Source organism: Amaranthus tricolor, chromosome 15 (assembly GCF_026212465.1).
Source record: "Amaranthus tricolor cultivar Red isolate AtriRed21 chromosome 15, ASM2621246v1, whole genome shotgun sequence".
In the NCBI taxonomy this organism is placed as follows: domain Eukaryota; kingdom Viridiplantae; phylum Streptophyta; class Magnoliopsida; order Caryophyllales; family Amaranthaceae; genus Amaranthus; species Amaranthus tricolor.
This window is the reverse complement of record NC_080061.1, coordinates 9,228,413-9,253,406: the sequence shown is the minus strand read 5'-3', so window position 1 is coordinate 9,253,406 and position 24,994 is coordinate 9,228,413. Positions and strand designations below refer to the sequence as shown.

General features: G+C 32.5%; 2 protein-coding genes across 4 annotated transcripts; both read left to right on the top strand.

Annotated features, from left to right (window-relative positions):
• The first annotated feature begins 12 nt into the window (after positions 1-12).
• Positions 13-6,788, top strand: LOC130801777 (uncharacterized). 2 transcript variants are annotated; one of them, XM_057665653.1, is made up of 4 exons: positions 13-550; positions 2,384-2,621; positions 5,648-5,741; positions 6,147-6,788. In XM_057665653.1, the coding sequence occupies exons 1-4, from the start codon at positions 144-146 to the stop codon at positions 6,410-6,412; spliced, it is 1,005 nt and encodes a 334-aa protein (XP_057521636.1). In that variant the 5' UTR covers positions 13-143; the 3' UTR covers positions 6,413-6,788. The 2 variants fall into 2 exon arrangements, with proteins under 2 accessions (XP_057521636.1, XP_057521637.1); XM_057665654.1 differs by having other exon boundaries at positions 6,150-6,787.
• Positions 6,789-9,087: 2,299 nt separating this feature from the next.
• LOC130801244 (ATP-dependent 6-phosphofructokinase 5, chloroplastic-like) lies at positions 9,088-24,428 on the top strand. Of its 2 annotated transcripts, XR_009039543.1 has the most exons (15): positions 9,088-9,199; positions 9,548-9,877; positions 10,104-10,209; positions 11,582-11,655; positions 14,618-14,729; positions 16,423-16,518; positions 16,591-16,692; positions 17,092-17,166; positions 18,659-18,799; positions 18,932-19,048; positions 19,151-19,255; positions 22,081-22,161; positions 22,310-22,438; positions 23,650-24,014; positions 24,146-24,428. XR_009039543.1 is itself a non-coding variant. In XM_057665045.1 (14 exons), the coding sequence occupies exons 2-14, from the start codon at positions 9,561-9,563 to the stop codon at positions 23,827-23,829; spliced, it is 1,635 nt and encodes a 544-aa protein (XP_057521028.1). In that variant the 5' UTR covers positions 9,088-9,199; positions 9,548-9,560; the 3' UTR covers positions 23,830-24,428. The 2 variants fall into 2 exon arrangements, 1 of the variants encoding a protein (XP_057521028.1); XM_057665045.1 differs by having other exon boundaries at positions 23,650-24,428.
• The last annotated feature ends 566 nt before the right edge of the window (positions 24,429-24,994 follow it).

The window sequence follows — 24,994 nt, the reverse complement described above, 5'->3', positions numbered from 1 at the left end:
TAGAGACAAGAAAGTACTGAATAAATAAATGATTGTCAGAAAAAGTTACACGTGGAATGCGATTGAGTTGCCATTCAATATTTTATATTTTCATCTTCCTTATAAAGAAGGCCGCAATTCATATCCGGTCGTAAACTGCAAAGATGAGAAAATCCCTTGGTGGAAGTTACGGCGGTGGTGATGGCGAAGACATTTTAAGAACACTCGGAAGCTCCATTGCTAGAGCTAAACTTAATAACATTCAGGAATCTCTTCCTTCTAATTATTCTAATCCTTCTTCGCCTTCTATTAGCTCTTCTTCATCTAGCACAAAACTTCAGAATTCTACATCCAAACACGCCTTATCCATATCCTCTAATGGTGGTCTTGCTGTTTCTGCTAATTGGGGCTCTAATTCCTTAATTGGTGATGATGTTATGGATGATTATGGTGAAAATAACAGTGGGATTACTGAATTGGAATGGAAATGTCTTGAGAATTATTATGATCCTGTTTTTGGAGTTGTTCCTTCTACACATGAAGTTCAACAAGCTCTATGTTCGATTCATCAGTAAGGATTCTTTCCATATGACTTTTTTAGTTGCCAATTATGCTTTTCTTCTCTCAATTTGCCTCAACTTGCTAGTAAAATAATTCAAATGTGAGAATTTTGCGACAAATGTAGTAAAACCAGAAGGATGAGGGAGTATTTATTCTAATATAGGGGTTATAAGGGTTATACTCAGATTTCGTTAATTGGATCAATTTAGCTTTGGATTTTATTTATTTGAACTTATTTTCTGTTGTTTTCGGTAGGATATGGAGTGATTAAAATAGGAGTTATTGGTTCATGCTGAATCTGAAAATAAATGTGTCACCTATTTCGTTACATAATCCACTATAATTTGCCTGAAAGATACGAAATGTGCCTATTTTATTTCCTATGCCCGTAGGTGTTTTTTCAAAAAAAAAATTTTTAATAGATTTTTCCATTAGTCAAAGTAAAAATGTAAAATTTATATTGAAGTCTTTGAGGATAAATACCCTCTCATTTTAGTGATTTTGTCTTATTTATTTATTTTATTCTATTTTTTTATATAAATTTATTGTGATTCTATTTGTCATTTTTTCAAATTTTAAAATATTAATTGTTAATTTTACCAATGAAACTGCCAAAATTTCGTCCGTTAGTTGGTACTCCTGGGACTCCGAACCCTGAATCCCCGCCACTGTTTGAGCCAATGTTAACTTTGGTTGAGTGTGTATGTCCATGGAGTGTTTGAGCATTGTAATGAGGATAGATTGTTGTGCTAAGTAGCCCAATGGATAGATGGAGTTGCATGGATGAAGTAATTTCAAAAAGTTGGACAGATTACGCAGCGAAAGGTTGCTCGAATTAGTGACTAAGGTACGTTCTTCAACAAGAGATTGTGTAGCAGAGATCAGTAGCCTGGGAAGACCACGGCTCGATCGAGCATATATGCTGATTGCTGAGCAGTTATGTGAGGCAACCTGCTTTATTGATCTAGAAAATGTGCAGCAGGTACACAATAAGGTGTTTGGCCGTTTGGAGGCTCAATTAAGCTTGCTTGGACAATTATGTGTCTTGCTCGAATGAGCAAGGTGTATCATAGTGTTGTCTTTTATGTTTTGCTTGTGTATGACTATGGGGAATTTAAGGTTGGAGTCCTTTGACTCCTTAGGCCTATAAAAAAGGGCTTCTAACTTCTACATTATTTTTAAATAGCAAATTAGGAGGGTAAAGAAAGGAAGGGTAGGAGGAGGGAAGGAAGAGAAAGGAAGGGGAGGGATAAAAAGGAGAGTGCATGTTGCTTATTTAGAAGTGAATGGAAGGGAAAAGGAAGGAAAATGAGTATTTTCCCTTCAAAATTTTTCTTTCGAGAGATTATATCCTTAACAAAAATTGTCCATATTTGCCCTCCAAACCCCTCCCCTTCAAATCCCCCCTCCCTTTTTGTTATCAAAAGTAGATATCCTACATCCTTTTAAATCTCTTCCCTTTCTTTTCCTTCACTTTTCTCTATCCAAACATAACGCTAAGGTCAAACGAAGGCATTAGAGAAATCAAGTATCTTCTTCTAGATTGTCAGAGCCATAGATAGAGAGAAAAGAGCTTGCATTTTGAGGAAATTTTATTGGATTGCAACCAAAAACTAGAGCATATTTTTGAGTGCGAATTATTTATGTAATTGTTGCATTATCATTAAGAAATGTAAATCATTTGATTTGGGGAAGGGTACCTAAAGTACCCATAAAAACACTTGAGTTTGTGTTGTTTGTTGTTTTTTTGCATTGTTTTGTCTACTTTGTTGGTTATGTTTCTTCGTCCCCATCTCCATCTTTTATTGTCTTTGTGATTTTTAACTTCACCCTATTACTGTAGGGTTCTTCATCCAGAGTCTACTTACAAAGATGCCAAAGAGCTAACAAGTGATGTGGATGGTGACACCGATGGGGACCAGACAACAAATCCCACAGTGGAAAGAACATCCTCAAAAGGTTCGGATTCAGATTGGATGGAGCCATCAATGCAACCATATGATCGGAACTTGGTGCAATCTCCTAGATGGGAGAGGGTGCATGATGCTTTTCATCTCTTGGAGACTGAGCCAAGTGTTCAGGTAATCTTCTTGTTGATTGTAGAACATAGATGGTTTAGTTACTTGTAATTAAGTTGATGTCTGAAGATGTTTTTGCTCGAATAAAACCCATTTTAGTCTATCCAATCGATAGAAATGAAATCCAGAAGAATAAGTTGTTGATACCTTTGAGCTAAACCAACGATTGTTGAAGATGGATCATGGATATGATATTGTTAGAGTATATAACATATTCTGGGGTCTCAACCACCAGCAGTTTAATTTTTCGCTGAGTTGGTTTTAATACGCCCCCTCACACGAGAGTTCAAGTGTGGATGCAACATAAACCCTCCTCATAGCGTTGAATATTCCATTTTAAATGAGGGGTTGTTGAGATTTGAACCCATGACTTTTTGTCACACTGGCTTTTAATATCATGTCAAGGAACCTAACTCAACAAAAAAATTAAGCTGATGGTTGAGGCTCCAAAACATGTTATATACTCTAACAATAACATGCAAATCTAGTGGTCCTCTATTCAAAGTCAAGTCGGGTCATTTCTAGCTATTCTTTTCCTCTGATTATAGTTCTCCTAACCAAGATGAAACATCATATGAAGAAAAGTTCTGAAAGATCGATAGTATTACTAGTGGATTCAGTCCTATAATCTGTCAATTAATTCTAATAACTTCTAGCCTTTATGTTATACTAGTTGGTGGGACGCATGCCCAAGAAATCTTATTTTAATTTAGAGTAAAATGATTAATCTTAATTTGCTTAAAAACAAAAAAAATAATTAAAAAATTGTTTGTCGTATAAGGTAGTCAAGTAAGTTAGAATATCATCCAGCATCCTTAAAGGATCATTCAACCCATAATGTGAAATTAAAATGGAAAAGAATATCTATAATATTGATACGATTGTTGTTCCAGCAAGTTATAGTTAGTGCAGAATTGAAACTCAAAAGTAGGCCACAAAAGCTTATGATGAAAATGAATTTGTGGTTACGAAACCTTCAATATTGTGGTCATACAGAGCTCTAGACCTTCAAATCTAAGGATAGCATCAGGAAACTAAAGCAACATTTAAGCAAGGGAAAAGAGGAGTTTTTATTAGAGAGTGCTTAGATCATAATAAGAGTGAGTGCTTATTACTATTATACCACTTACCTACATTTCCCCGTAACAACCTAAGATAAAATACTAAAGACAATTAATCTTAAACTGAATCCTAAATTGATGTTGGTAATAACACAAGGTATGCTAAGTATTGATGAACTATGATCAAATCCTTCAGAAAGCGCTTTTAACTAAATTATTTACTTTCGTAGTGACATCATCATTTCTATAAGTGAAAACCACCATACCACTATCAAGAAACCATGTTAAACCAAAATGCTATCTGATTTATAGTACATTACTACACTATACATTGGATGTGTTATTTGAGATCAAACCAAGAACTTAACATTGTACCGGCAAAGTCAATAAAAAGGTTCAAGAATATCAATCCTTGCTCTCATCAAAAAGACAAAACATAGAATGAAGATAGCCCACAAATGTCATGCCAACCAGGGTGCTTTCTTCAGCGACTGGACCTGCAAGTCCAACCACAACTCAACACAAACAGACTGCATAATTTCAACAACATACGACAAGGCCAGTAAATACATACATAGTTATGTTAAAATTTCATAAGCAAGAATACATAGAAAAAAGAATGCTATATAAGTCATAATTTTCTCACCTCAAAAACTCATTGGCAACTTATTTCCCTGACCAAGATGATTACTATAAGAGAGGATTCGAATAGGGGATTCAATGTCAACAAAACACCATCTCTCCTTCCAATCCGACAGAAAGAAAGCAAAAGCGAGAGCACTTAAGCACAAAACTAAAGCAAATGAGAGTAAATATGACTTCTGTGAATCATATATAGAAACTTTTCTGAACATCATATGTGCAATTTACTCCAATTGCATCAACTACAAAGGTGTTTTATACCTTTCATTCATGTAAAACATATAAGAAACAATTACCATAGTCACAAAAAACAAGAAACTACAGTCAGCACAACAACCTGAAACACACCTCATGCACCTTTTTATCTGATAATTATCATATACCTCTTCATTAACACGTTCCCAATCAACGTGATCGTCTCTATCTCTTTAGTGCAATGACATAAGTAATAGCACTAAATTAAATGCCAAATAAATCATGTATATCATATAGCACGTCCACTTTTCAAGTTTAATCTAGAGATTCAAAATCATATATGTCCCATGATACCGTCACAAATAACTTTAAAGTTAATGAGACAATGTATTCTAAATATCAATTCAAGTTAATAGCAAATTAGAATTTGCGTATCAAACTTTGAACTAATAGTTGATATTCACGGCAAAAAGTATTGGTAGGGGTCTCTTATATATACATTATACATTTTGCATATAGTAGGGGCATTGAAACATTTTAAATATAAGGATATACATACATTTCAATTCAATATATGATAAAAAGGGGCAAACAAGATCTCTCATGCCAATGGCAAATGCTGACAATATGGTTTTTATGAAACCCATATAAGTAGATATCACTTAACATCTACGTTAAAAATTATAGCTGTAGAGTCAACGAAAAAAAAATACTCATATAGATAAGGTGGTTTACTCTTATATAGCTATTGCTAATTTTGTTCTAAATTTCATCTAAATCCACACTTGAGTTAAGTAGTAAATTTATTCATCACAAAATAAAAATCAAGGAAAAAAAGAATTTACTCTAGTAAACTAAATCACCAAAAGATGGTAAACCATTATAAGAGAATGAGCATTGGAGAGTGATAACAAAAGATAACATGAAGAATTGGAAGTAGGAAAAACAAATCCCTAGTTTGTTTAAGATGGGAATATGTTGGAATTCGGATTCTATACAGTTACACAAATCAACATATATCCTTGGATCTTTGCTAATAGATGTCCAAAACTAATTTGAATGGTGGTGTGATAACAAACTACTTTATTAGTCTGATTATATTGAATTTTTGAAAAAAGTTGTACTCCACAGAGAATGGTGGTGTCGTTGTCTTCTGATAAAGCAGTTTGGAACGCTGTCTTGAACAATAAGGATGTACGGGAGATCAGAGATTCATACCGCAATGGTTAGTACTCTAATACTCCTATTATTTATTGCAGTACCGATTTTGACATTTTATGGGCCTAGGCAAATTGAAAATAATAGATCTTTTTATAAATGCTCAATTTCGGTTTTTAATGGGTATGCGACAAAAGTAAATTTACAATTTTACAAGCAATATTATACGTGCTACGTGATAAAACATTGCTGAATTGAGATATTGATCCTATTTCTAGCTCTGGGCCCTAGACAAATGACTGATAACGACTATGCTAATATACTTCCTTTTTTAAAATGTAGTACTCTAATGTACTTATTCATTCATATGATTACACTCCTAATTTCATCTTATATAATGAAATTATTTGATAACCCTTAAGTAGTTGGAACACTTTAGTTAGTTTTTTGAACCAATTTTGGTATTCTGTAGCAGCTGAATCACTCCCTCCAAGCTCTTATGAGAAACCCGATCCATCCAAGACAAATTTGAATATTCTCAAGTGGGTATTTAACGACATGAAGATGAAACTGTTGGAATTTCTAGGAAATATTTCACAGTTCATTGCCGATATATTCACTCCCCTCGATTATGATAAGGAGCAATATTTTGCTTTCTCAGATAAGCTCAAGTCGTCGTTCTTACTCACAGTCGTAGTTTTGTTGATCGTTGTGGTTGCTCGTGGACATAGGGGTTGATCAGAAATCATTTGCCGACATCACGGAATTTATTTTTTTCTTCATATTTAAGGCTTAACTTTCAGTTTGAGAAATTCTGTTGGAAATTTTCTGATTTCGTAAGCCATCCCTTGGGTTTGTATGTGTTGAGATCGATAAATTTGGGATACATGCTAGTTTTTTCTTGACTTGGTTCAGGATGGAAAATATGTTCCTTTAATCCTGCTGGCTACTGCCTACAAGCCATTTTTGAGTGCAATTTGCAGCAGAAACTCTATTTGACATATTCTAAACACTTACTATGTCTATAACCATTTCAAATATCTACTTTAACCATTTAAAATGCCTACTTTCACATAAATAACAACTTTTAGTATGCAAAAATATCTACTTTAATACGTAAAAACATCTACTTTAATACATAAAAATACTTACTAAACTGGAAAAAATATTTACTTTGATATGCAAAAATACTTACTATAGCTAGTTCAAAATATTTACCTCAATTAGTCAAAATGCCTATTTTACTTGAAAACAACACCTAATTTAATATGCAAATATACCACCTATAACTATTCAAATATGCACTATAAATCATTCAAATGCCTACTTTAGTATGCAAAAATACCTACTAAAACTAGTTTAAAATTCTACTTTAGTATGCAAAAACATCTAAATACTATGTGCAAAAACGCATGCTTTAACCATTTCAAATGTCTACTTTAATATGCAAAAATACCTAATAAAACTCGTTCAAATGCCTACTGTAACTAGTTGCCTATTTCAAATGTATAATTCAAAGAGTTTAAAGGTCTACTTAAACTATTAAAAATGCTTACTTTAGCGCGTAAAAACATCTACTTCAATATGCAAAATAATCTACCTCTATATGCAAAAACACCTATTTTAATAATTTTAAATGCTTAGTTTAACTATTTAATATGCGTACATGAATGCTGTTTTCTAATTGAATAATGATGTTTTTTAGATTGATTTTGAGATGTAAAATTATCAAATTTGAGGATCAAATCTTTTATTTTTATTGTGATAGATAATTTGAGTTAAGATGAATGTCGATAATTAAGAAAATGAAAGTTATTTTGAAATGCATGTACATATTATTAAAGAAGTTTGTGAAACATTTTTCTTTTTTATTAAAATTAAAATGAACTGGATTTCTTGTGAGAGACATCTCTCACCGAGTCACAATACTTTGTTTTAAAATCGTTTCACCAACCAATGGTTTAGTAGCTCTAAATTACCGAATCAATAATCAATAAAATATGCTAATGAAGAAATGACTTAAGACACGTGTCATACCGTCGTTAAAAAGTTTCCCACCTTTTCTATAGTTGTTAGGAAACCTTGATATTTAGGGAAACAATTAACTTATTAAAATGTATAATATTTGTTGATTGACTATAATTATATGTGATGATCTATTGAAATATTATATTTTCTTATTGAACTCAAAAAGTATACATGTCTTTAAACCGAAAAAATATACATCTAAATCTTTATTTTAATTTATATAATAAATCATCATCATATAACTAAATAAGCTAACTAATTTGGCTATTTCTTCAACTAAATCCTCTCTACTATCTATCATAATTAAAGACTTTTTAAATTTTATTTGTCTCAACTCAATCATCAATAATTACTACGAGTATATATTTTACTATTATTGTACAATAAATTATTTATTCACTTTCAGCTCAGTTTATGTTGTAAATAAATTAATTTTATAAAATAAAACTCCATTCGTTCCTTTTTGTTTGTCCACATTAATGGGTAGTTTTATAAGTTTGTCCACTTTAGAATCCTTTTCCCTTTTGGACATAAATTTTTTCAAAACTATCCTCGTACTCATTGTACTCTATATTTAAGTAATCTATATTAACATTCAATTATCCAATAGAAAGTGAGATTATTGTGAGACATGGATTATCATATTTATGATGAATAATGATTAGCATATCTTTATTTATTTTCTCATTTATCTTTTTAAAATATGGATGAATCTTTTATTTTTTCTTTTAAAATACTGTTTTATATTAAGTAAAGATTTCCTTTTAAATTTTTATCTAAAAGTCAATAATGGAGTATCATAAAGGAACAAAAAGAATATCATTATTTATATCAGTTTATATTTATAGCGTTTTTGTTCTACACGGGAATTTATCTAGTATAAGTGTGATGGTAGTAAAAGTCATCAATAAACGCAAAAGCAAGCTTTTGCACACTTTCTGCAACTAGGGGTGCACACGGTCCCGTCTGGTCTGGTCTGACACTAAAATTAGACCAAACCAAAAATTTCAGTCTGAAAATCGGACAATTTAAAACACCAAATCGGACCGGACCAAATCGTTCTACAACAGTTTGGTCTAGTCTAGTCTACGATTTTTTATTTTTTAAGTTTTGTCAAATTAATATATGTGTTTATACAAATATTTCGCATTTACAATCAACAAATATACTAATTTATAATTAGTTGATTGCATTAACATTATTCAAGTATATATCACTATATAAAAATAACTACATCTCGTAATATTTAGGTAGCAACATATGTTTTTTAAAAAAATTATAATTTTTAAATATATTATAATTTGCGGTCTGATCTGATCTGAAAAATAAAAAATTAACACTTAAGACCATAAATTTTAAGTTTTAGACTAGACTACATTATTAATTCCAGATCCCAAAGACTTCAATTTGCAAAGCTGAGAGCGCCATTTGCATCCCAGGCCCAGCTATCTCTCCATCTCTACTGCTTCGGCTTCCTCCTCCTGCTTACTGCACCAAGTAACATTTTTCCTCCATGTTTTCTTGTTCTTTTTGTCTTTTTAATTTGTTTTATTTTTGCATCATTATTGTCTCGATTATGAATTTTATTAGGAATTGATTGGTGCTACAAATATTTGTTATTTTTCCTTAAACACTTTGTGTATCTGAATCCGGATTATTTTTTAATGAGTCGTTCGATATTATCATTTCTAATTGTTTGTAATTTGAATAAATCTAGAGTTCCTGAGTCACTAATAATTAGTAATAATACGAGATTCTAGTTTTTGATCCGTTTGTGATTTATTGTTCTTCTGAGAGCTGTAATTGTTAAAATTCTGATTGCTGTTCTGTTACTGGATTATGTAGGGTTTTGATTATCATGGTTTCTATTTCTTCAATGAATAATGCTTGTTGGATGAATTCAAGTGCACATGCATCACCATCGTCTTCCCTTGATCATCCTAAGCAAATGCATTTTCAAACATTGAAATTTAAGTGGCTGGGAACACATAATACTAATAGAAAGAAAAGATATTCTGCTTGTGGAATTGTTGCTGAAAAGTTGGATATTGATTTTTCTGATCCGGATTGGAAAAATAAGTATCAGAAGGATTTTGAGTCCAAATTTAATTTGCCTCACTTGAAAGATGTCTTGGATGTGAAGCCGAGGCCAACTACGTTTTCCCTGATGCAGAGGTGATTGTTCTTTCTTACTTCCTCTATTTCGGATGGTTATATTTCAATATTGTTATGCACAAAATTGGTTTAGGCTTGTGTAATGTTAACTATGAATCCTAGTCACCCTTGTGCTATTGTATTTAAGGGTATTCAAGTGTCCTGGCTTCGAATGACTTTGTTTAATGATAATACTCTGAATCTTCTTAATGCATTGAACATTGTACTGTTTTTTTGGTGGCCATAGGGAACATGCAGGTTGGCCTAGGGACGAAAATGTTGTTGATTGTGCTGAAGGACAGAAAGAACGGAAAAATGATTATGTTAACAATGATGATAGGACGCTGTTAAAGGTTTATTACCTTCTCTATATAAATAGAATGTATCATTTTTTATGGCTCCAAAACTGTGTACTTTGCTGCTTGCCCACATCATGAGAAATTGGAAAAATATTTGATGCTCAACTTTTTATAGGTTGTTATTTGCTAGCTTTGTTTTGTTTAAATTTTTATCATTTGCAAAGTTTTATTGAAGTCTGAAAATGGAAGTTTTGCTTAGTGAATTTTAATATTAAAGTTCAAGTCAATCAAGTACGTACTGTCTACATTTTTCATAATGTGCTTTGAATGACTAAGTCATTCCCAATAGCTAATATTTTTTAACTATTAAACTAAATCTTAAAAGGGAAATCATGACATTGTGATGAGATTGTGAAAAGTTGGTTGTTTAGGAATTATAATTATTTTTGCTCAAGTAAAAAGGAATTTCATTTTGTTCTATCAATATCCATAAAATGCACATATGCACTTCAACAACAACGATAACATTTGGTTGCTCAATGCCATTAAGTGGCTTCCACCTAGGGTGAGGTTTGGGGGTTGGTGTATGCAAGCTTACCATTATTATACACTTGTTAGTGATGATAAAGAGGTTATTTCCGATTGACAGTATTTGTAACTTCACATAAATAAGAAATGCACATGATTTAATAAGCCATTTAACTATAATCCATTATAATCCAAAATCAAATAACTATAAATCTTTGGCCCTGTCAAAATATAGGGCTTACATATGTACTAGCACGTCCTTAAAATTGATTTGAACATTTCATTTTTGAATCCTTGAGTTGACACTTGAACTCTAACCAATTTCTTTTTCTAGAAGCATATATCATGCGATATTCTTAGATATGTAGAATCTACTTAGTGCAAATATAATAAACTGATAAATATAGATTTTTCGGGATACCTTTATGATCTGTTGTGATGTGCATTATGCATTGTGCATTTTGATGTGGCCTTGAACTTTGAGGTTGTATATAAACAGGTGATGCTACTAGCTTTTAGGTTTCTAAAGAGAGTGTTTTCTGCACAATTAACCCCAATTACCCCTTTCTTATTCAAATCATTTATAGTCTATGTTGATTTCATTTTTTATGTTCATTTGTGTTTGGCTGCTTATTATTTACCAACAAGAATCTGTTCAACCTCTGAGAAACATTGAGCCTTTTTTCATTTTTTAATGTGCTAACAATAGATCACCATTGGAAAATATAAAGATGCAATAGCTTATTTAAAGGATAAAAATAAAAACATAATGATGCTATAACTTATATTTTTTGATATTAGTGAACCTCTGTTTTATTAATCATGTTAATAAATCCTTGCTTTTAAATAATTGTTGCTTACCTATTGTTTGGTAATGGACTCGTTTACTTTTTTGAAGGTGATCAAATATGCTTCGCCCACTTCAGCAGGTGCTGAATGCATTGATCCTAATTGCACATGGGTGGAGCAATGGTAAAATTCATAATTCTCAATTGATGATTTCCTTTTCTGTGTTTATGGTTATCATTTGTCTGTTTTGAGTAATATGATTTATATGAGTCATTAGTTATATACCTCAATAGCCATTGCACTATATATTTTTTATGATAAAAATTTATCACCCTTGAGTGGTAGTGAAATCAAAGTGAAAAGTTCTTTGGTCATATATAAAGTTTCTGTTAGATAGTACTGCAAGAATATATGTGTGCTCGGTCTAATCTTGAAATTTATCCAATTTCATTCATAACGGTCAGTTTAGGATTTGAAGAACAAAGGTGGTGCTAAAGCTCTTTTCTTCAAATTGTAATTATACCATATATTCGGCTTATACTTCATGTGGGATATGTATATCTACATTAACGAGAAGAGCATTGCTTGCTTGAAGATGAAAAATATTGACGATTTTTGAAGAAGATCATAGGATATACATGGTGTCTAGAATTTAATTTACTAAGTGGTACTATTTTAGTAAAACAATTTTTCTTGTTTTTGGAGTAAAGGTTTCAAACTTGAGGATGCTATAGTGCATCTGTATTCTGTAGACATAGACATATGCTGACGGGAGCTAAATATGTGTGTTTGAGTCATTAATGGCATTTAGATAGCAAAAGAATTGGTGTTAGATACCTTTGATGTTTTATACTTTCGAAGGAAATTGATTCTAGTCCCCCTATAAGGATATGAGAATAGTTGACTGATCAAGAATAGTGATATATAAGGCCAAAAAAAGTTAGATTAAGCTCTTTTTTGAATGAGCTTTTTGAGGGTGAATTGTCTTTATATATTACACTTTAGAATATTATCTCGTCTCTTGTGATTTTGAAGAGTGCCATAGCTCTATAGAACCATCTATTAGTAACATGAGCATAAAATCAGCCTGTACATATGAAGTTATCGAGTATGTGTCTCCAAACAAACTTTTCAATTGCTAATTGATTCTTTACCTATAAGTTTCCGGCTACACTAATTATGATGGAAAGAAATGTTCAATTATATACTTATATTGAAATTTATATAGGTGGTTGTTGCTCCAATATTTATTTTCACTAAAGGTGTTAAAAAGACATAACCCTACGCCACATTTTCCAAACTATACCCGAAAATATAACCAAATGCGCCCTCTAATTGTCATAAAAACATTTCTGTCAGAATGCATCCTAAGAGCTTTTTGAATATCCTCTATGTGATAAAATTTTCTTGGATATCTCCAGTGTGACTATTCTTTAACATTCAGAAACTTACATAGATCTTTTATAAGAATTATTAATTTAGGCTTAAGTAGTTAATTATAATAATAGTATTTAATATTCCACCCTTCAAACCAAACAACTGGGTTTTAAAAAACTAGGTTAAACCAAACTAGTGTAAATTAACCAAGTCAATGTGTTTACTTCCATGTGGTCATGATGCACTTATGTGATCAATTTTTGGCATGATGATACCGGCTTAAATTTATATTTGCGTAAACTAGGTTTTTTTTAGATATGTCTGCTTGAGCATTGCGTATATGTAAAAAAGGATGATAGACAAATCATCATTATTTGTCTTTATGTGGATGATTTGAATTTTGATATACATTAATAGCGATTCTCATGTTCTTGAAACAAGCACATGAAAAATGAATTTGACTTGGCAAGCATTAGAAGAGAGAACTATAAACGTGGTACTGAAGTTGATAAGAGAACACTTGGTTGTTTTGTTTCTCATATGAACTATGTTATGGAAGTGCGAAAGCGATGCGAGATGGACAATTAACTTACTAGGAAACCCATTGAAAATTTGATGGAACTGATAATTTTGATAAGATTAACGATGAGCACATAATGGGATGTTAATGTGTCTTACTACAACAAGACTATATAACATGCGTGCAACGAGTCTCATTAGTAGATAACTTGAAGAGCTCTTGAGAACTCTGAAACAGAGATTACAATACTTAAAAAAATACTGGGGAATATCTAACAGTTGCAAAAGTCACCTTATTAGTTATGCCTAGTGATTTTTCAATAGCACATTGATGATATCAAAAGAATGTGAAGATGCTTTCTTCTTAGGTGGACTTGAATCATGGTCCTTGAAGCGTCTTTGTCTTTAATTGCATATGGATCTCATGTGCAAGTCCAGCTATGTGGTCTTGTAGTTTACTCATTACAAAGGATTCTTCATAGGATATTTCTATAAGAATCTGGAATTTATTGTGATCATAGTTACACCATGAAGATTTTAAAGAATCCAGTCCATCTTAGGAGAAGTAAACACATCAATGTAAAGTATCATACTTGATTCACTTCATCATTTGGTTATAAGAGTGGGAGACATCAATTTTGCAAGAGGGTTGTGCAAGATGGAGATGATTTTTAATAAGCTTTCCAAAAAAGATCAGTTTCTATGTTTCAAAGCAATCTTGTCTTTATACTTAAAATAGTTTTTGGTTAAGTTGTGTTTAAAAATTAGTAAACCGAACAATTAATTGTGCATATTATTTTTAATTATGAGTTATGGCAAGCATCGGTGGATCTAGAAGTTAAACATTGGGTGTGACTTGATGGCATTAGGGTAGTGAAATGTATGAAATGATAGATGAACACAAAAAGAAGCATTTTTACATTTATTTCAATCAAACCTCTACCGCTAAGACAAAGTTTTCACATGTATTTAATTGCATCAAGTCTTATTTGTAACATTTGGGTATATACTTTTCTACCCAAGCGTCAACATAGGTCAGCCCAACAAGAGATATTTGTAAGCCTCCTATTTGTGAACATCTCATATAAGGTTAGTTCTCATGTGAAGTTCTCCCTATACATCTGTGTTGTGTGTGTGTATCTATGGGTATATATTTGTATATCTATGTGCGCTTCTCTGCCTGAATTGTGAGGCCTGTCCAATAAAGTTATACTCTTTTCACCGCTTTAATGTCAATCATTTTTTCCAGGGTACATCGTGCTGGTCCACGTAAGGAGATATACTTTGATCCTAGGAAGGTGAAAGCAGCAATTGTAACATGTGGAGGACTGTGTCCTGGTCTTAATGATGTCATTAGACAGGTTGTTAATTCTGTCTGTAACTATCTCCTGTATATAGTCTCATGCTGTTTATTATGGATCTACATAAACACTTGTATTTTGCATTGTTTTTTCTAATTTGTGTGTGAGGCTTTTGTGATTGAAGTATGTGCCTAGACTTTGTACGGGAAAAATTGCCACAATTTAGCATCAAAATATGAAAATGTATACTTTTGAAACTTCAAGTTTCTACAAAAAATTTATAAAATTTGAGTGGGTCTAAAGAACAAGGAGTCTAGAAAAAATGACTTAGAAGAAATATGAAGAACTATAATTTGCAAGTGCATATTGTAATTGATTGAAATGAAAGGAATCGGAGATTATGTACTTGGGAATAGAATCTCGGTTCATGCTACTGACAATATCTTTCTGGATTAAGGCTATGGCATTGTTGTTATAACCAAATCCTGACTTTTCAAAGACAAAAAAGTCTACAATTTTTAACACCATTATCCATAGCTTGGAGTTTGTCCCTTATTTCAATGGGGCAGAAATTATAGTTCATTGGTTTCAAATCAAAGTGGATTATAGTAAAATATTACTCATTAAATCATGCAAGCTTATGGATGTAAAATTGTGTATAATGTTTGTTACTAAGGTTTAATCAAAAATAACCTCTTTAATTGTTTTATCGCTAACAAGGGTAAGTTTATTTACATCTGACATTTTGTTTAGTGGCATTGGGGTTATGGAATGTTGTTGTATTCATAACTTGAATTACCTTTTCAATTAACATCAGTTCATGGAATATCACCTTCTTCAACAACTGTGTTCACTATTCATACTTCATACACCCCAATAACCACCTACAAGGTATAGGTTGAGAGTTAAATTTTGTACTTTGTTCAATGTTACTTAGGGACACTGATATACGCTTACCGGACTCTTACCAAGTATACTATAGACAAAATCTTATAGTCTGCCGTTTGCCGAAAATTTATTGTGTGATCAATTGATTGTTACCGTCTTACCTTCATATACAAAGCTCTAGAAATCTCATCAGTACAACCAAAAAGAGAAGAAAAACGATATCTCATTAGATGTCAATTTGCATCAGGTTGTGTTTTATTCCAATAGATGAAGGATGCAGATTAATTAGGCAATACCTTTGAGAATTGACATAGGTTGCAATTAATTACGAGGAAAGTTAGATTTTACTCAGCTATCTTCCACCCATGAAAACAAACCTGAACCGGAGGGCTGTAATATTTTAATCAGAAATTAATAATAACAAGCCTCAGCATAAGTAGAGTATTTTAATAAATTGACCCTTTGTCCGTATGATTTTGCACATGTTTTAAATTTTGGCCGTCTTCGATTTTGCTACCTTTTTATTTTTGAGAATGTTTTCACATTCTCTACTTTAATCTCATGCACTAACCCTTTCTCTGTCTTCATCTCCTCCACTTATTTCTTTCATCCACATGTGTTTTTTCTTATTCTCCAACTACTAATTAATAAAGCAACTTCCACATTTGGATTCGGAAATCATAGGGACAAAGAAAGTAGCAGTCTATACTTTTCTGGTTTTGATTTCTGAAAAATAAAATTTCAAGCATTGCATTTGTTAGTACCATTTTATGATGTCCTTTTTCTTTACAAAAATTATTGCCTTCATTTTGTTTTTTACACTATCATATGCTGTAGGATTCTCATTTGTTTTCGACATGTGCAGATTTTTTTCACTTTGGAAAGATATGGTGTTCAGAAGGTATTTGGTGTTAGATATGGCTTCCGTGGATTTTTTGATCCAGATTTACCTATGAAGAAGGTGAGGCATACCTCATGAGTTGATCCTTCTAAATCAATCTTTTATTAAGCTGTAACTAAGAAAATTCCTTAGCTTTCTTGTGAGCATGTCCAAGACATCAATCTTGAAGGCGGAAGTCTTTTGGGAGTCTCTCGTGGAGGGGCCAATATGAGTGACATTGTTGATAATATAGAGGTACTCATATTTGTGTTTTGCTTGCTGGACTTGATAGTCTATCCTTCTAAAAACTCCCTTTGTTTATACTTCTTCCAATTTAAAAAGCTTGCAATATTAGAATAGTGTTTACTACTCACCTACCTACCTTGTCTTCTACGCTCAAATCTCTCCTTAACATATAAGAAAAATATAGGCAATTGGAATCTTGTTTGATTAATGTTGATGTGTACTTTTATAATATCGACTTTTTATAACATTTGCTTATGCATAAGTAATTATATTAAGGATTGAAGTAGTGTACTAGAAATGAACAGTGAAGAAATGCTGTAAGCTTTCAAAATCAGAGGAAGTAGTAGACAATAACTAATTACTGTTGAAATGTTTACTGTAGAATGATCATAAAATATTGGCTTTCAGGCAAAGGAGATTGACATGGTTTTCATCCTTGGTGGCAATGGTACACATGCGGGAGCCAATGCTATTCATAATGAGGTATATGTGAAACACATTTTTAGCTTAAAATTGTACTCAAGATTAACACAACTGTTAGATTTGACAACGTATGAATGTGATTTTTTTAGTTCCTCATCTCTTGGCTATATTATGGAACAATTTTCCCAGCTCTCAGCACATAAGTCTTCTTTATTGCAGTGATTGTATTGTGAACTCTGCAAATACATTACAAGTACTGAAGTACATGATTAATAATCAATGGCTTCGTAAATTCCCAATTTTTCATGTTATAAGATAGCCAAAATAAATTAACATCAGTGTGATCAAGTATAAATAACTATGCCCTATCATGTACTGTCAATTTGAGAAGTTGACTATAATGCATTCGAGAATCAGTGGGTCATAATCTGAAAATGATCTAACTGGGAAAACTCAAAGTGAGCAACCCTGAATGTAACCAGACGTGATCCGTTTAACACATTTTTTGAATTTTGTCAATTTTTGGAGCTCTGTGTCATCGCTTTCGAGTTAGAATTCACTATATTCTAGTCAATTATGTGTTTTGGATCAATATTCTCGTAGAAGCCATAGAAATAATATATTGGTTTTTTTTTTTTTTGAATTTTTATATTGGTATATTATTATAAGTAGAATTAATTTTATACAATAAAAAATTATTTGGTATTTTAAAATGTTTTAGCAAGTTAAAATTTTAAATTCTTGACCCAATGAATCAATTCGAACACAAGCAAACCAAAAATGACTGAATTTAATAATAGTTTTTCGATACCTATCAAGGAATGCCGTGATTACATTTTTGTTTCATTTACTGCTCTTTACTTAGTTCATTAAACCTGATTTTTGGCAAAGTACATTGGTCAGTATCTTCGTTTTTCTAATTTATAAACCTCAATACATGAAACTCTTTGAAAGGTATGATTTCTTCTCAACTTGATTTTGTTTTGATCAGTGAAATGTTTATACAATATTTGCATTTGAAGTATTTCATTCTACTTGGACTCAAGCTCCAATTTTCACGCTCTTATATATGTAAAGTTTATCTTGCATATAACTAATTTCTTCTCGTCTGTTTTTACCAAATATTTTAGAGAATTATCCTCTTTACCAATTATCCTCATACCAGCATTAGCAATGTGCATTTTGAAAATCAAACCCTTAAAGGAAACTACTCTAATTTATGAGAACAAACATAATGAAAAGCAATTAAACGTTAAAATTCATATTTTGGCAATAGTCCATACAAATTCATGTTCTCTCTTCATCTTATTCACTTGTTTCTTCCACCAACTTGTCTTTTTGTCTTTATTTTTCAACTACATCATAATAGGTCTTGGGAGGTAATGTGAATAATAAAGATTTAGAGGATATCACCCTTCAATAGTTTTCTTACCATTCTTCTCTTTCTTATGTGGTACGTCTAGAAGAGAATCATGCATGACAATTGACATGGTTGATACAATTCCAATTGTTATATGCTTGCGTTTTTTGAAAATTGATTTCGTTGATGCAGTGCCGCAAGCGAAAGTTAAAGGTATCGGTTGTCTGTGTACCAAAAACCATTGATAATGACATACTTTTGATGGACAAAACATTTGGTTTTGATACCGCCGTGGAAGAAGCACAGAGAGCTATCAATTCTGCATACATTGAGGTCAGTAGACTTTGAATCAAACTGTATTCTAGAGCTGACTAAATTTATGTCCTTTTAATGTTCTGATCACTGTTCTGTATTTCCTTTCATGCTCATTATCTTTGGAACTTAAGCACAATTTGGATATCCTAGGCACACAGTGCATACCATGGAATTGGCCTTGTGAAACTGATGGGAAGAAGTAGTGGTTTCATAGCCATGCATGCATCACTTGCAAGTGGTCAGGTTGATGTTTGCCTAATTCCTGAGGTTAGTTGCAGCTTGCATGTGTTAAATGTGTGTCATTTTTTATTTCGCTTTGTTTCATGTGTTTGTGGGGTTTATCTGATTGGTACCTGAATGTTGTTGAAGGTACCCTTTATTTTAGATGGGCCCAATGGTGTTCTCTCACACTTGGAGCATCTTATTCGGGCAAAAGGGGCAGCAGTAGTGTGTGTGGCTGAAGGTGCAGGACAGGTGGGTTTTTCATAATGGTCATGTCAAGTATATATCTAGCTATCATGATTTCTAGTGTATTCTTCGGCTTCACTCAGTTTAAACTTTAGTACTTAATTTCTTGATATGCTATGTTCGTCATCAATTGTACCTAATACTTCCCAACCTCCAAAACCCTTACCCCTCACATGCAAACTTTTGATTTACACACACTTAACTCAATTACCATATTGCACTATCCCTTTTACAATCAACGTACTTAAATCGCGATCTTTAGTTGTATTAGACTGAATATATAGCATCATGTGAGATTATTTCGAAAAGGAAATACATTCCCTAGTGTTTTATTAATCGTTTTGCAGCCTAACACAAAAACAATTGGTTAAGTGGATAATAAGTTTTAAAAATTGAGCTTTGTATGTCTTCATTTGACTTATATACACTCATGAAATCCACTCCAACTTTCTCTTGGACTGGTATCATTCTTTTGGCTACCTATTCATTATTCAATTATATAGCCCAACGACCAATCCTTGTGTCACTCCTTTTCATAGTAAATTACTCTTAAATAAATATATGTTTTAATGTCTTTTTAATACTTGAAAGTTGCACCCCTTTGTTTCTCAACCACTTTGATCATGATCTTTTAGTTTGGATTTTTGATTGGTCGTTACAATATTTTTTTCTATCATCAATAGTACAACAATAATGCCAAGCCCTTTTATCATGTCTTTTGATTTTGGATCAAGGAATCCTTTACCACCAAGAGGAGGGGAGAAGGAATTGATCATTCCTGTTAGTGGTGAGAATCAAACTCTTATCACAAGGGCGGAATAGAAAGTCTCTAACCTCTAGGCCAACCGATGGTTCTCGATAATGCTAAGCTTTAATTCCAAAAGATGGAGTCAATTGCATAAACAAGAAAAACTAACTCACAAGGTCTACAACAATCTTCTTCAATATATGTCTACATATGGTCATAAAGATTATGAACCCTATAAAAGCACCCTCAAAATTTGAACCCTTTTTTAACTTTGAATATATGTGCTAGAAATTATTGGCTCAACTCTTAAGGATGTTGCTGCCACATCTATTCTCTAAATAAATGCAAGATTATTCAAATTAAATTAGTTGTGAAATCAAAAATAAAATTTAAGTTCACAAATTTAATGAAAGTGATTTATTAGGCTGAATTGTGAAAAACTAAGTGGCAACTTTATATCTTCTAGATGATTCTCACTCAATTAATTGTCTGCACCCATCTTTAAAATAAATAAGATAACAAAGAAAGAGACTAAACACTACTTTAGCACATAAAGTCATACAGTAACTCGATAAGTCGATAACATAGTCTTGGGTCAATAAAAGAAATAAAAACTAAACAAATCAAAGGTAAATAAAGAAAACGGTGGTTCTTGATGCTTGAAATGTTTTGTCAAGTTTATTTTTTCTCTTCCGTTTCTCACTCCATATTTTAGCTTTAGGGCTGGAAACGGGGGTATATTTTTGCTTTCCATTCATTAAACAGCTAAGAATTGAGGGCTATTTGATAAATTAGGCAAATATCTGTTATTTATCAAAAATTACATTTGGTATATATGAGGCGCGTGAGCCACAAAAAGGTGAACCTTTGAAGAGCCTCCTGTATCACTTTGCGCCTCGACTTAAGGAGGCATTTAAGTGGTTGCCTCTTAGTGCCTCACGCCACACCACCAATGTCGGTGTTGCCTTCTCCAATTGCCATTCCTCTCCCACAAATTTTTGCTTAATCATTTTTCCTCGGTTTTGCTGTTTCTATTCTTCCATTTAAATTTAAAGTGTTTGGTTCCCAAAATCTCTAGCTTCAGCAAAGATTTATGTGTTACACCATGGGAGTGAAGAAAAGGAGAAATTGATGTTTGATGCAAGGTAGGGATGATTGTGGTAGTAACAATAAAGGGGAAAGAGGACATTGAAAATGGTGGAAGCCATGGGAGATGAGAGAGTATGAGTGTGTGAGGAAAATAGTTTTTTTTTTTTTTTTTTTTTTTTTTTTTTTTTTTTTTTTCCTGTTAAGTGGACTGGTGCCTTTTCCTTTATTAAGTTAAAAATCAGATTTTACAAGGTCAAACCACCACGTTGGGTGGATTGGGGCTAATTCACGAACTTGGCCACAATTTACAAAAATTAGTAATTACTCATTAGGACATAGCTGGCAAAAACAAAACTTAACAGGCATAAAACAACAAAATCAATTTTGAAAAGGCTTTATTTGGTATTCTAAAAATTTGTCCTTATCCTTCAATTTCTACATATATATATACTTGTTATGTATATAATTGATCATGTATACTTCTTGTGGCTTTGTTCGCTTTGATTAGTTATTGCTTGTGCCAGATTTAAAAGTTGCATCTGTGAATGGTGTTCTTGAGATATTGAAGTGCTTATTCAGAATTCCTGAAATTAACAAATACGATCAAAAGATTAATACTTGAGCAGACATATGTGTTGCAGCCTGTTTGTACATGTATTATATATGTGAGTCTCTAGTTGGCTTACTGAAATAAGATGTAAAAATGTTTTTTGTATTTTAGCAAACAAGTTAAGCAGGTGTATATTAGCTAATTTTAACTGTAGGGGCTTTGACCCTTGTCACGCGTCATGTCATTGCTTCTTTTACAGAGATTTTTAGTGAAACATACAGAAATATGTAAAAGTTCTAAATATTCATGAGGTCATTTAGTTGATAGAGGTTATCCCAATAGATTATTTGCTTTAGCTTGTCAAACCATTAAAAAATGTTTTCTCTACGACTAATTTTGATGTATTCGTTTTATTCCCTTATCAAGTCTTGTATTCTAATTTAGGAACTGTTGGCTGCAACTGATCTGAAAGACGCATCTGGAAATGCTATTCTTGGAGATATTGGAGTATATTTTAAGAATCAGGTATTCTGAGTATATATCTTAGTTCATACTCCGTACTGTAGTGTGCCTATAACCTTTCGGGGTAGTGCTTCTCAGTCTGTTATTTCCCAAGTCCATGAATTGAACATTAAAATTACATTGACATGAGGAATTCTGAACAATTCAACAGATAAAAACTTATTTCAATGAGAGGGGTATTCATGCTGATGTCAAATACATTGATCCCACCTACATGGTCCGTTCAGTACGTGCAAATGCTTCTGATGCCATATTGTGCACTGTTCTTGGCCAAAATGCTGTAAGTTTTACTTATGTTGTCCTTTGACATTCATAGTGCACATATTACTACTTCCTATTCAAGCTATTAGTCCCATTTGACTTTTGACGCTGTTTATCAATCACTCTTTAACTTATATTTGATTCTAATCTATAAGTTATTACATAGTCAAGTGAGATCTTTTTTGATTGGTTTCAATGCAAAGATCATTAATTTACAATTTTTAATTATGCACAATTAGAGGTATTAATGATAGAATTATTGCATTGGCAAATGGGCCCAGTCAAATGGGAATATTAGAGTGAATATGAAGGAGTCTATAGTAGTTAACCGATAGTGATTGTGACCAACCTATATACTAAGGAAGTTTTACCTATTATGATATACCGCACAACACCAGTTGAAAGCTTCTTACATACCCACACGCCTAAAATTTCACGTTCTTAGATTCTGTAAACCGCATAAATCATCTGCTCTGCTTTTTCTGCGTAGGAATTAGGGACGGGTTTGGGAAGCTTGACTTATATTATAGTTACAGTAATGAATCTTAATACTTGACACAGTGGAGTCCAAATAATGTTCAGAAATTTCTACTTAATCTTCCTGGAACAAACGAATCCCTTTTTGTTTATTTCCATTTCCATAACCAACACCCTTCCACTTCAAAAAAACTTAAAACTCCTTTTTTGAGAAATTCATTTCCTCATAGAGCCAATGCAATCTTGTAAAGTCTTAAACGAGGATTTTGGGTTATCAATGAATTCCAAGTCAACCTCCTGCATTATGTTATGTATAAAGAAAAGTCCTTTCTGCCTAGTGATCAATGTCGAGGCATGAAAAGAAATCAACCTTCTTTACAATGTCATTTATCTGTATGGTCTCAACTACATCAATCAATTATCAAATCGTTCCCTTGGCTTAACAAATCTTATTTTATGCAGGTGACAAATTGAAGCCAAAAGTTGAAATTTTTAATCTCTAATAGAAAGTACTGGCTTTAGTACTTGAGATATTGTAGCTTTTCGGATGGCTTACCTCTGTGAAGTATATTTGTCTTACATTGCACTTGCACAAAATTGGATCTCTTTTAAAGGGCCAAGTGCCTAAGGATATGTAGGGTGTATCCCAGTTTGTTGGCTTCCGAAAAAGAATAGAGGCGGTAATCTCAAGTATTAGAGTATTATAAGACGCTAATTACTATAAATCATAGTGACTATGATGCTGTTTTGCAGGTTCATGGTGCCTTTGCTGGGTTTAGCGGAATTACAATGGGAATATGTAACACTCATTATGTTTACCTTCCCATTACAGAAGTGATCCATGCTCCTAGAACTGTGAATCCTAATAGCCGAATGTGGCATCGATGCCTCACCTCCACTGGTCAACCTGACTTCTCGCCCAGGAGTTGTTGATCATACGATATTTATTGATTAAATTATAGTTGATTTTGAAGAGCTCTATATGTTCGTTAATGGAATAGAAATAAACCACGACACTGTAGTTGCTTAAATTTCTTGGTACTCTTCCGTTTTTAATTCTTTCTTTTCTTTTCTCTTTTCTTTAGATGGAGAAGACTGGCAATAGTCCATTTGAATAGGTAACTACATTGATTTTTTTGAGGTTGTTCTGCTAGGTTTGGAAGAATAATCTCTTTTGATTAAGCCTGCAGTAACTGCACTCTACATGTACAACTATTAAGATTTTTTTCAATGATTATTTAAATTACAGGGATCTTTGTAAATTCAAGTTGCATGAATGATGTATTAAATCTATATTGCACGTAATCGGGTGAATTTAGGAGCAACAATTACAATAGAAGAAGCATAGAAGCATCCATGTGGACGACTATTTGAACTGATATATTCTTTCATGAAGTCGACTCTAATCTTTTCGGATTAAGGCTAATTGTTGTATATATGGCGATGGTTGTAACCTATGTAATATGCTTAAAACCATCTAACTTGGGAGAGCTTTTGTAATAATTCATTTAACTTATGAACTGTTAAGTATAGTTGGAAGCAAAAGAGAAGGTAGTAAAAGAAAACTTTTTCAGTATGAATATTGTAGACTAGTGAACTAGAACATGTCTGTCGTAAACCTAGAGAAAGGCAATGGAAGGTGAGAGTATATATTGATGATAAAACAAGACATAAGCATCTATTACAATGTATAGAGATGGTTGCGTTACAACAATGTAGTTGCCAATTGATATTTGTGATCGTATCAGTTAGCTTAGTGCGACTTATATGCAATTTGTCTTTATTATGACATCGATTAGGCAAAACTATTTTGGGGTTTAAGCTACTATAAATCAAATATCTAACCTTAAGCAAGTTAATTATTAGGTGTGAATAGATGGATGGAAGATTTCCTACACAACACTGGCTATATTTAGCAACAACAATACTATGTATATGATTTGGACGAGTATGGATCCTAATGGACAATTAACTTTTTTATTGATGGCAAATCCTACATCCATATAGTTTCACTAGAGGTGTTCGTTCGGGTCATCAGGTTGATTTCGTGTTAGATGTTTCGGTCAAATTGAAATCAAGTTTTGTGTCCATATTGTTT

What these genes read in the sequence shown, in the direction of transcription:
- LOC130801777 (XM_057665653.1), top strand. Translation starts at nt 144, where the DNA reads ATGAGAAAATCCCTTGGTGGAAGTTACGGCGGTGGTGATGGCGAAGAC. An exon ending in GCTCTATGTTCGATTCATCA is followed by an intron (nt 551 to 2,383) that starts GTAAGGATTCTT and finishes CTATTACTGTAG; the next exon opens with GGTTCTTCATCCAGAGTCTA. An exon ending in AGACTGAGCCAAGTGTTCAG is followed by an intron (nt 2,622 to 5,647) that starts GTAATCTTCTTG and finishes TGTACTCCACAG; the next exon opens with AGAATGGTGGTGTCGTTGTC.
- LOC130801244 (XM_057665045.1), top strand. Translation starts at nt 9,561, where the DNA reads ATGGTTTCTATTTCTTCAATGAATAATGCTTGTTGGATGAATTCAAGT. An exon ending in ACGTTTTCCCTGATGCAGAG is followed by an intron (nt 9,878 to 10,103) that starts GTGATTGTTCTT and finishes TGGTGGCCATAG; the next exon opens with GGAACATGCAGGTTGGCCTA. An exon ending in TCAATTCTGCATACATTGAG is followed by an intron (nt 18,800 to 18,931) that starts GTCAGTAGACTT and finishes TGGATATCCTAG; the next exon opens with GCACACAGTGCATACCATGG.